At 37.3% G+C, this 13,113-nt stretch overlaps 1 protein-coding gene across 1 annotated transcript in view; it reads left to right on the forward strand.

The window, feature by feature from the left end:
- Positions 1-2,476: 2,476 nt before the first annotated feature.
- Positions 2,477-13,113, forward strand: part of LOC308527346 (putative maltase-glucoamylase 2) — a gene marked incomplete at both ends in the record, with an annotated part of 76,193 nt that continues 65,556 nt past the window's right edge. Inside the window, 6 exons of the mRNA XM_081102657.1 lie at positions 2,477-2,582; positions 5,194-5,273; positions 9,987-10,110; positions 10,649-10,758; positions 11,076-11,230; positions 12,124-12,295. Of these exons, the coding sequence (XP_080958783.1) occupies positions 2,477-2,582; positions 5,194-5,273; positions 9,987-10,110; positions 10,649-10,758; positions 11,076-11,230; positions 12,124-12,295 (747 nt within the window). The remainder of the gene's footprint in view (positions 2,583-5,193; positions 5,274-9,986; positions 10,111-10,648; positions 10,759-11,075; positions 11,231-12,123; positions 12,296-13,113) is intronic.

Below are 13,113 nucleotides of genomic sequence, written 5' to 3' on the forward strand. Positions count from 1 at the left end.
AAAGATAGCTATGAAAGGAGAGAGGAAGTCAGCGAACCTAGAGAAGAACACTGAGTCATCAAGAGAGTTTAGGGTGATTTGGGATGATATATTTATGAGGGGAAAGAGTGACGTCAGAGGGAGAGTTTGGTAATTCAAGAAAGAAGAAGGGTAATTAGTGGACCAAGATTTCTTAATGCTAATAATTTTATTTTTTAGAATTTATTTTTCATTTAAGTATAGTTGGCATATAATCTTATGTTGGTTATATTAGTTTCAGATGTACAATATAGTGATTCGACATTTTGATACCTTAAATGTGATCACCCCACTAATTCTAGTAATCATCTGTCACCAGGTAAATTTATCACATATTATTGAACATGATTTTTTGAGAAATTCAAAGGCTATGAGTACTAGAGAATAGATAACAAGGATTATGCTTAGACAAGAGGAGGGAAAACTCTTCCACTGAGAGGGAAAGTATGAGAATTTACCTAGATGTAAAAAACGTTTATAGAAAAACACTGGTTGAGAAGCAGGGAGATGCAATCATTTCTGCAAAATAGTTTTTTTGTGTGTGATGTTGGAGATGATATTGGCTGAAGGTGCGAGTGTTGGTGACAGAGGTTGGGGCTTGAAGAGAAAGATCATGTTCGAAATTTCTGCTGTGAAAAATGAGAGGCAACCAGCATGCCAGAATATTTGGGAGGTTATGAACCCAGTGGCATTTACACTGGGCTAAGTGCATGACCCCGAGACAGATGTTTGAATGGATAGTTTCATTGGATAGATTTAGGTAGCAGACAAGGTAGCAAGGAAGATGAGAGCAATAGATATTGAGGCCTACATCACTTGGGGAGAATAACCAGGAAGGGCTAAGAGACTAAAAAGAAATGAAAGAGAATAGAAGCCTCAATATGGTCAAAGGATAAGGTAACAATGGAATGAGAGTAAAAGGATATGAGCTTCTGACCAGTAAATAGGAAGCAGAGGTTATGAGTTCAGAGTAGAACTGGAGGGTGATAAATTCCAGGATATAGCCAACATTTGGGGTGATGGGAATGGTGTGGTGATGTGAGCCACTGAAGTTAAAGATGGCGTGGAATTGTGAGGCACACACACACACACACACACACACACACACGCACGCACGCACACTGAGTGGCCAGATTATTATGACCACCTGATGTTTGTAGGCAAATTAGCTATAATTTTGTGCTGAAGTTGCTAGAGGGCCAGATCATTATAAACGTCTGAATAGCACAACATGCCTAAGTATCGTTGCTGATCAAGTTCATCCTAGCATGTTGATGGCGTATCCCAATGGAGGTGGCTTCTTCCAACAAGACAATGCGCCATGCCACGGTGTTCGTATTGTGCAGGAGTGGTTTCAAGAATGTGAGGGAGACTTCACCTTGCTTAGGTGGCCCCCACAATCACCAGATCTCAATCCAATTGAGCATTTCTGGGACGAAGTTAAAAGAGCCACCAGGCAGCTGGTTCCACAACCATCAAATCTCACAGAACTGGACAGTGCTATTCATCAGACATGGTGTCAGATTCCTCGCATCACCTTTCAACATCTCATGGAGTCAATGCCAAGAAGAATCGCCGCAGTATTGAAGGCAAAAGGTGGCCCAATGAAGTACTGATGGTCATAATAATCTGGCCACTCAGTATATATATAGTTTCATTTGATATAATTAGCGTACCAGAATGAGAGTACCTCCTGAATTTGAGCTCATTTTGTAGATAAAGAAACACACATCCAAATAGCTAAAATATCCATCTGTTAGTACAAAATCCAGGCCAAGAATTGAAGTCCTTTGATTTCCCTCCAATACACCAAATATTTAAAAACTTGAGCCTATGCATGGTCTTGAGGGCTTCTGTGAACCACCAAATTTATATGGGTTTCTATGTTGTGAACATACAAGCAAGCATTATGTTGGTGATCAAAATTAGGCTAGTTTTTGTTACCAGATTGTAAAAAGGATTAGTGACCTCTAAACAGTTAAACACCTCAACATCATGGCATGGGAATTATTAAAAGAAGATGTGGATTCAGGTTTTGCTGCTGCTTCTGTCCCGGACGTACCCTCCTCTCTACTGCCCAGGGTGGTTGTGGAGATCAAAGTGGCATCTGAAAGGGCTTTCTGAGCCATCTCAACCCCTCATCTATCGTTCTCCTGTACTTCATTCCTCTTCTTCCTCTCTCCCTCTCATTCTTCATGTCTGATGTATTTTTTCCTTGGGCAATCCTCAACCCCTCTGCAGGCAAAAAGGGCAAGAGCCGTAGTAGTGTTGGATGCATAGATTAGACTTAGATGGAGACACTGTGATGAAAAAATATTCTCTAGATTATGTAAAGAGAAATGCCAATAATCTAGTCATCTTATAAGGGAGTTCCCATTCTAATCATAATGCCTAGCTATTCTTTTGGAGTGATGGGACTGTATGGTTTGCTTTCATCCTGTTATCTGTGTCCATCTAGATGGCGAGGAAGCTTGGTGTGTTGGAAATCTTTCTGTTCATCTGCTTCCTAATTGTATTGGCCGCAGATATCTTCTTGCTGTTTCTGGTGCTTGAGGATACTTCAGGTAAGGGAGATACTCATGGCTGCTGAATTGGCAGGAAGTCCCTTCAGAATGCCAAAAAAATCATCTTACTCCTTCACTCCTTGGCATGCCACCACACTGCATTATTTATAACTCACATCCATAGCCAATTTAGGTCAATCTCCAAAAGCTGTGTTCTTTTTCTGCAATTAAATCTTGAATGCTCATGATATTCAAGGCCTCAAAAGTATCATTTGAAACAAATTTAACAAGATGCACAATAAGGCCCATCAAATACTTGTTTTTCAACCTAGAGTCATGAGGTAATAGGGCCTTCAAGGAGAAAGAACAGTTGCGGTAACTGTCCAATCCCATTACATTATGGCAAAGGGCAGTAGGTTACAGAGAAGGGGAGGGCTGATACACTTGGCTTACATATATCAATTACAATTAGCCTCCAGTCCATATTCTGACTGCAATAGCTATGATTTCTTCGTAGATATCTTTGAAACTGTTTTCTCTCTCACACAGAAGCACCAAACAGAATGCTTTCTCCTTTAATCACACATTATACTCTAAATAAGAAAAAAAGTGTCATACAAAAATCTATTCTCAATTAGGTTTATTCTGCTTGATAACGCTTACTTTATAAATGTAGATTAAACACGTGGTAAAAAGAAATTATACTGATAGAAGAACTTTACTGACTCAATCTCTTCACCACTCTCCACAGTAAATTGACACTTTCTAGAAACAACTATGACTTTGAAAGATGATTAGAAAACCATTGATAAAAACTGTTTTTGACCTATTACTGCTTTTTCCCTATGAATATTTTTGGATCACAAGTCCCGTGAGATTACTGTCCAGTGTATACGGATAAGTAGTTTCTTTTATTTAACATAAAATTAGATCTTTGCACCTGCATTCATTCTAAACTACATTCTAATTCATGCAGAATGCTTCAAATTTTAAATGTTTTACATAGTGGGCTTGCCCTGATGGGTTTTTCCAAGAAGTTTCCATGAGTTGAAAAGGAGTTTTCAATTCATTTTTTTATTGTGGTAAGAACACTTAAAGTGAAATTTACCCTCTTACCAGGTTTTCCAGTGTATAATATAGCATTGTTATCTACAGGCACAATTTTGTACATCAGATCTGTAGAATTTTTTCTTCTTGCTTAACTGAAACTTTATACGTTATTTAGCAATACCCTATTGTCCCCTTCCCCCAGCCCATGGCAACTATCATTCTGTTCTTTGCTTTAGTGACTTTTGACTGTTTTTGATACATCACATAGGTAGAGTCATACAATATTGGTCCTCTGTGCCTAGCTTATTTCACTTAACATAACGTTTTCAAGCTTCATCCAAATTGTTGCAAAAGACCAGGTTCTTTTTCTTTTTTAAGGCTGGATAGTATTCCATTTCATGTAATAATAACATTCCATGTATATAGCATACTTTCTTTACCCATTCATCCATCAGTGGACATTTGGGTTGGGTTTACATCTTGGCTATTTGTGAATAGTGCTGTAATGACATGGGGATGCTAATATGTATTTGAGATTTTGATTTCAATTTTTTTGGATAAATACCAAAAAGTAGGCATGCTGGATTATACGGTAGTTCTATTTTTTAATTTTTTTGAGGAACCTCTATAATGTTTTTCATAGTGCCTTCACCAATTTGCAGCATTCCCACTAATAGTATTCACGAGTTCCAATTTCTCCATATCCTCACCCATTCTTGTTTTCTTTGTAATAGCCATCCTTACGGATGAGCTGTTCTCTCATTGTGGCTTTGATTTGAATTCCCTGGTGATTAGTGACATTAAGTATCTTTTCATATACCTGTTGGACATTTGCCTGTCTTCTTTGATAAAATGTCAATTCAAGTCTTTAATGCATTTTTAAATCAGGTTATTCATTTGTATTTGTTTTGTTTTTGCTATTGAGTTGTAGGAGTTCCTTATATATTTTAGAAATTGCCCCTTTTTGGATCCATGGTTTTCAAGTATTTTCTCCCATTCCTTAGGCTGCCTTTTCACTCTGTTAATTGTGTTTTGTTGTTGCTGCTGTTTTTGTACGCAGAATCTTTTAGTTTGTTTTAGTGTCATTGTCAGGAATTGGATGGTAGTGATTCGTTGCACAATTGTGTAAAATACCAAAAAGAACATTGAGTTGTACACTTTAAGAGGGTGAATTTTATGGTATGTGAATTGCATCTCAATAAAAACCAACGAAACCGAAAGCAAAATGATCCTGGTGAACTTGTGCTAAAGAACCAGTATTTTCTCTCTGAGAAGCTTCTATGAGAATATCAAAATACCTGTCAGTACTATACCTTTTCCAAATGAGGATGGGGCAGGAACATAATTTACATGTATGGAAGATAAATAAATACAAATATAGAATAAATATAAAATATATATTCTTTTGGTGTTTTTAAATAAAAAAATCTGTGTAAGTCCATTCTTTTAATATATTTTAAAAGCAAATGTATTTAACACTTGGAAAATGTATACAAATGTAGATTGCAGCTTCTAGTGTTCATTGACTGGAGAATAGGCTGAAAGTCTGACACTGCTTCATTCCTGGAACCGTGATTATGCACATACAGATTTTTAACTTTGTTCTTTAATTTTTATGCAGGTACTCCATTTAGTCCACAGTGCACTGAGATCCCTGAATCACATAGGATAGACTGTGCGCCTGGCGAGATGGTGTCAAAGGTCAGAGGAATGGGCGACCTGCCATTCACTTCCTGGGTTTTATTTCAAAGAAATGAGTGTGTGAAGTGGGGAGAGAGTGGTGGTGGAGTAGGTTATGGAACTATGATTTGTTTGGTGTTACTGTTTGTTTCTTGTCTTATTGAAATAACACTAAAGAAGTGAGGGAAGTAGGATAGTGTAATGGTAAGAGGAGTAGGAAATGATAGGAGTGTTGGCCCACGGGGTTTGAAATCCAGAGTGGAGGGAGAGTTGCTAGTGGAAGGTTATTCCCAGGGCAGCCACAGAAAGGTTGTTTTAGGGCTAGACCATGTATCCCTTGAGAACAGAACCCATCAAGCAGATATGAATGACTGAGCCACTTGGTGAATTCAGGTGACTTGTTACAACAAGAGTCTTCTGGAATCATATTATTGGCAAGAGAGCCCGATGAACCTGTGTGAAAGAACAAACATTTTCTCTCTGAGTGGCTTCTACAAGAATTTGAACTATTTGAACCCTGCTAGTTTTGATTAAAAACTGTACAATAAAGTACACTTACATTCTATTGCTTTACTTTATATTTTATATTCTATATCCCATAATATCCTATCAGGATGTTAATAAGTACTACATTAAATTTTAGGTTAAAATTAGGCAATATTGACATTTCAATAATTTTGAATCATCCCATTTTAAAAACATAAAAGTCTTTCCATTTTAACTCTTGTTTTTCTTAATATGTATTGTATTACATAAGCATTATGAAGTTTTTTTCCTAGATTTTTCATATGCATAGTTTCTATTGTAAATACATTCCATTATATTTTCTAAGTGGCGCTAATCTGTGTTATTGTAATGACATTGAAAATGGAAAAAAGAGTGCCCGGCTGTGTGTCTCATTGGTTGAGCATAGACCTATGAACCAGGAGGTCACGGTTCGATTCCTGGTCAGGGCACATGCCTGGGGTTGCAGGCTTGATGCCCAGTAGGGGGCACACAAGAGGCAGCTGATCAATAATTCTCTCTCATCATTGGTGTTTCTATCTCTCCCTCTCCCTTTGCCTCTGAAATAAAGAAAAGTATATAGTTAAAAGAGAATAGAAAAAGAAGAAAATATACAGAGTAGGATACAAAAGTAGATTTATAGTTGTTCTTATGGAAAATAACAATAATTAGTAAATAATACAAATGAGCTCTGTTTCCTGTATTCACAACTGTAAATCTACCTTTGCTCCACCCTGTATATCTCTTAAACATCTGACCTTTGGTTTCTGTGGTACTGGTAATGGCTTAAAACTGAAATAAGGATGTTAGGGCAGGCTGCATGCACAAAAATTTGTGTTTACCTAAATGTAGCAGATTTCTTGTTTTATTGATTTTTATAGAGGTCTGTGGACTTTGGAACAATTTATGGCAATGAAACTAACCTTTTAAACTTTATAGACCTCAGTTTCAGAGGCAGCAGAAGTGCTTCATGTCTGTTTCAGACTTAGGAAAATCAGTTTTCCAGTGGTTATCCAGCACCCCAAACTCTTTTTCCACTGACTCCCTCCAGCCTTTTGATATCTGAAGAGGATGGGGCAGGAACATAATTTACATGTATGGAGAATAAATAACTACATTAAAGAAGATTTTATAGTTATAATGTAATTGCTTTGTTTATAATAAGCATGGTGAACATTGATGTAAGATATATTCTTTTGATTTTTCAGAGCAATTATATCAGATGTCAGCATCTAAAATACTTGTCAGTACTATACCTTTTCCAAATGAGTAGTATTATGAGATATTCTTTTGTTTTTTTTTAAATCATGAAATCTATAAATATATTCTTTTAATAATAAATATTCAGATATTATAGTGATGTACATAATAAAATGGGAAAGTCCTACTCATTCATTAAGCTTCCTCTCTACCTCCAAATGCTCTCCCCAGAATCAATCAATAGTTTGGTGTGTATTTTTCTCTTGGTCTTTCTGTACTTTTGCATATATTTTGCACATATATTTATGTATTTTTTTTGTTTTAACACAGATTTAATTATACTGTGTATATTATTATATAATTTGCTTTTTAAATTTAGGTCATTTAAATTCATCACATTATTATATTTTAAAAATGGTTTGCTCCTGTTGAGATAGTCATATGATTTTTTTATTTTCTTTTGTCAATGTTGCTTAATTAATTTTGAACCATTCCAGCTTTCTCTTGATAATCCTTACTTGGCTAGTATGCATTAAATTTTCAATGTACTAATAAATTAAAATCTAACATCTAATTAAAATTTTATACATCATTATTTTTAAGTGAAATTAGTTCACTATATATTTTTGGTTAATTGTTCATTTGGACTTTCCTTGCCTAGTTTGTTGTCAGAATTATTCTAGTTTAATAAAATGAGTCAGGAAAGTTTCCACCTTTTCGTATGTTCTAAAAATATATTGATATATAATATGAGAATATTCTATTCCCCAGATTATCTGGGCAAGATATCTTTTTTTTTTTTTTAAGGAAAAATCTTTGACTATTTACAGTTTCCCATGGCTACTGGTCCTTCTAAGGTTCTCTATTTATTCCCACCTAATTTTCACTATTTAATATTATACTATTTAAAGATTCAAATTACAGTTTCACATTTATTGGCAAATATATATACAAATAGCTGTCCCATAATTCTTTTATTTGTGTTAAAAAGTCATATGTATCTGTTGTTATTCCCATTTTTGTTTCTAATCATGTTTGTCTCCCTCTCTTTTTGTCAAAGGAGAATTTGATAAGAAGTAATTGTATTTTCTTTGATCTTTTCAAAGAGTCTCCTTTAGATTTATTGATCTGCTAAGCTAAAAGCAAGACATATCCTGACACTATAGTGGAATTATAGCAGGAATTGATACATATGCCACTGGAATATAATAGAACATCTCAAAATACATATTCATATTCTCATATATGTGCAATTAAACTTAGTTTATAATAAAAGTGGCATTTCAAACCAGTAGGGAAATAAGGTCTATTTAATTAATGGTGGCATCTGTCTCATTTACTATGCTTGCTGACAGCACTGTGTCATGTGACCTTATATAAATACTTGAACAGAGCAGGCACTCATTTCATATGTATTTATTTATTTTTAATATATTTTATTGATTTCAAAGAGGGAAAGAGAGATAGAAACATCAATGATGAGAGAGAATTGAATCATCTATCGGCTGCCTCCTGCACACCCCCTACTGGGAATCTATCCTACAACCAGGGCATGTGCCCAAACTGGGAATTAAACCATGATCTCCTGGTTCATAGGTTGATGCTCAACCACTGAGCCACACCAGCCTGGCTCATTTCATTTTTAATCTCTACACTGACTTAGCTTAGAGCACTTCTTTTTCTCCACTTGTGTTTTAGACTATGAATATATTTTCCCCTAGAGTTGATAACATCTATTTTCTATATTTCAGGAATTTCATAACATCTGGTCTGTCATATTATATGTTTTGCTGTTTTATAGTGAATTTGTATTTTTTTTTTCTTAATGGCATTTCTATCCCTTTATGTAAGTTTAATTGGGTGAAGAGATGAGTGCTTGTGTTTAGTTCAACACTTTGAATCAGTTTGCCATCTATTAATTTATTATAACAAAACAATTCTTTTTTAAATATATTTTTTATTGATTAAGATATTACATATGTGTCCTCATCCCCATGTTTCCCCCTATCCTCCCGCTCATGCCCTCACCACGTCCCCCTCTCCCCCCCTGCTTTCCGCATCCATTGGTTAGGCCTATATGCTTGCATATAAGTCCTTTGGTTGATCTCTCCCCGCTACCCCTCCCCTCCCCTACCTTCCCTCCAAGGCCCGACAGTCCAATCAATGCCTCTCCGTCTCTGGATCAGTCCTTGTTCATCAGTTTATGTTGTTCATTATATTCCACAAATGAGTGAGATCATGTGGTATTTATCCTCCTCTGACTGGCTTATTTCTTATGTAAGTTTATCTGAAAAGACATCTCACCAAAAAAGGGGAATTTAAAAAATGTATAATCAAACCTCTCTGAGAAGCCACATGTGATATTTTTAATGTCACCCTGTGTCCTAGTTCTATCTTAAATTTCTCTATTTTCCTTTGCTTTACTTTTCTTACCTTTTAGAAAACACGTCTTCATGATTTATCATCAGCCATGTCCATGACTCTTCCCCCCGAGAAAGCTCAATCCACTTGGTCCTCATCCAGCTCACCTCTGTGCGGACATGGTGCGCTTCCAGCCTCATTTCTCTTCCTTGGTGTTCTCAGCACAATGAACTTGTGGCGTCTCTGGGTCTGTCATGCATGACTGTTTTGTTGGTTTGGAATACTGCTCTATTTTTGACCTGCCTACCCCCTCCTGGTGCATTAGGACTGAGCTTACCTTTTACTTATCTGGAAGCCCTCCCTACCCCACTGGTAGCCTTTTAGGCTGGGTAAGAGGCCTGGTGTGATCCCCTTAGCCCCTGCGAAGAACTATGTATTCTCAGACAAAAACTGTGTCTTATCTATCTCTACTCTTAGTTCCTTGTCTGGTAGGAAATAAGTACATATTGGATGGCTGGATAAGTATATAAATAAAATAATAAATAAATGACTGAAAGTAATTCTGAGCGATCTGAAATTCTTCTTGGGAAAAATGGCTATAAATAAACAGACATATAATACTTTCCTTCCTTCATTCCGTACAATGCTGACTCTGTGCCACTGTTACAGGAAACCTGCGGGGACAGATATAAATGCTGCTGGAAGCCTGTGCCAGACACTAACGTCCCCAGGTGCTTCTTCCCCAGGAACTGGGGCTATGAAGTCAACGGAAGCCTTAAACACGAAAGCACAGGTGAGCACTGTGTTCCCCAACAACTCTTCTTTATAGCTGTATAATTCAATACTATTGTTATTTATACCCAAAGCACTTCTTTTTATTCATTTTATTTTTTTATTGAATTGATTGGGGTGACATTGGTTAATAAAATAATATAGGTTTCAGGTGTACAGTTATATAATACATCATCTGTATATTGTATGTTCACCATCCCAAGGCAAGTCTCCTTCTGTCACCATTTACCCCTCCTCTTTACCCTTTTCTATCTCCTCCCACCCCCTTTCCCTCGTATAATCACCATACTGTTGTCTGTGCCAAGGAGATGTGCTTTTTTTGTTGTTTGTTTTTTGTCTTTGCTTAATCCCTTCACCTTTTCTACCCAGCCCCCAACCCCCTTCCCCTCTGACAGCTACAACTCTTTGGCCAAATTAGTTAACTGCAAAATAAAGGCTAAATCTCTCTCTCTCTCTCTCTCTCTCTCTCTCTCTCTCTCTCTCTCTCTCTCCCTCCCTCCCTCTCTCTCTCTCCCCTCGTTCTGTCCCCCCAACTGCAGGGTTAACTGCTGGCTTGAAGAAGTTGTCAAACCCATCTCGGTTTGGAAATGATGTCTCTAATGCCCACTTCACAGCTGAGTATCAGACACCCAGGCGTCTTCGTTTTAAGGTCAGTTTGACAGTTATCATTGAATATAACTCCGAAGAACGCAGGGCTCAGCTTATTCTCCTTTATGCGCTGCATAGAAGTGTGGAAGCAGGTGTACCTCTGTTTCTCTCTGCAGGGACCTCCAGATCTGATGGGCAGGCTCATTTTTATTTGATGGGGGACAAATGATTGGGGGGTTTCTTCTCACAAATCAGGAAACACAGTGTTAAGAATGGGAAGCTATTCTCATTGGGGGCTATGTGGGAGTGAGAATATTTTGTATCTCTAAAGGGAAGTTTTGTGTTCTGGAGCTGTCCCTTCTGTTTTTCTCCTGACAGATCACTGAAACCAATAACACACGCTATGAAGTCTCCCATGAGCATGTTAAGCTGTTTAATATGACTGCTGGTCCCACCAACCAGAGCTATTACATCGAGGTCATAGAGAAACCCTTTGGCATCAAAATAAGGAGGATGAGCAACAAAAAAGTCTTGTGAGCTTTTCAACACTCTTTGCATATCTTTGAATATACAGTTCCAATGTCATTCGTTCTGACTTCCTGTGGGCAGGTGATCAGCTCAGTATATTTGGGAAAATGTTTGACTCTCAGAAAAAGTCAAAGCTTTCAGTTAAAATCATTAATGCTGTGAATATGTAATGATGACAGACCAGAAAACAAAAACTAAAATGTGATGTGCTGGTTTGCTGAATTATATATATATATATATATATATATATATATATATATATATATATATATATATATACTCTTGGATATGATGAAATAGGGAATTTTATTATTTTGGATTACCACTCACACTGGAACTCACCTTCATTGTTTAGCATTCCAAATTATGATTTCCTGGGAAACTTACCATCCAGCACCTAATGAGAGCCTAAACTTAAGTCATAAATTGTGCCAGTGGACATACAAGAATTAACATCAGGAAAAGCTGGATTCAAATCCCAGTACTAGTAGGTCACCAGGCTATGTGATATGAGGCCCAGTACCTCACCTCCTCAGTCTGTTTCCTTGTCCATAGAAAGGGAATCAAACCGTCTGCTGTTGCTACATGTACTAAGGCTATGTTTATAAAGCACCCAGTGTAGCGCATACATGAAGTAGATGCACAGAAAATGTAAGGTCAGGTCTGCTCATCGCACAATCATCCCACTTGAGTTTTTGGTATCAAATCCCCAATGCTGTGCTCCTCTGGAATTAAAGAATCAGAGACACCCTAGAAAGGCCTTCTCCAAAAGCATGAAAGTGGATGGTAAGACCTGAAGCAACTGTTCTCGAAGTGTACAGGGCAGGGAGCAGACCGTTTCCTGGCAGAGAGAGCTGCTTGCTGGTTTGGTGACTCTCGCTCTTCCTCCCTGGCCCAGGTTGGACACGAGCATTGGGCCCCTCCTGTTCGCCAATCAGTACCTGCAGCTGTCCTTCCTGCTGCCCAGCGCCAACGTGTATGGGCTGGGAGAACACGTGCACCAGCAGTACCGCCACGACATGGGCTGGAAGACCTGGCCCATCTTTACCCGGGATGCCACCCCCACCAAGGTGAGGGGCCCTTTCTCCTGATTTCTCACACTGAGGGATACCTTCTCTGCTTTTCAGAAAGTAACCTACAGAGGAAGGAAAACTGTAAAGTAACCTGCAGAGTTCGCCTATTTACTATTTTGCCCAATTTATGTTGGAGAGTATGTACTTGTTCTTGAGGTTTATAAACTCACAATACTAACATATCAATTTCTCAAAACAGTTCATTTTATAAATATATATAATTTAATGACAATATTACAGCCAGTCTGCCTCCCTCCTTCCTTCTTTCCTTCCTTCCTTCCTTTCCTCCACCTCTCCTTCTTTCTTCTTAGCATTTTAAATTTAGTTTGTATTCTAGCCAAGGGCTGATGCCATAACTCTTCCTGGCTACAACTTTAAATCTGGCCTAATGTTGCATAGGTCTGCTAGTCTTCTCCACTTTGCACTTCATGCCGATTCTCTTCTCCTCTCCTGGAATTTACTGTCATCAGTACAATTGCCCTATATGCCAAGGACTAATTGTGCAACATCACACAAGGAGTTTCTATAAAGCTTTCCATATGTTACAGTCTCATATATTCTATTCTTATATCCCTTACAATTATTCACATTGTCTCTTTTTATATTAGTGCTCTCATCAGAGCCCTGTGACAGGTTTAATATGTTTTCATTTTTAAAAATTTTAAACTTTATTACTACCTAAGTATTATATGTTAATTGTAGAGAGATCAGAAAATGCAGTTACGCATAAAGAAGTCATTCAAAATTTCTCACAATATTGTCATCTTCTGCTATCATTTTATTTTGTCATTACAAATATTTTCTAATTTTTAATA

Source organism: Myotis nattereri (genome assembly GCF_964212035.1).
Source record: "Myotis nattereri genome assembly, chromosome: 11".
Lineage (NCBI taxonomy): Eukaryota > Metazoa > Chordata > Mammalia > Chiroptera > Vespertilionidae > Myotis > Myotis nattereri.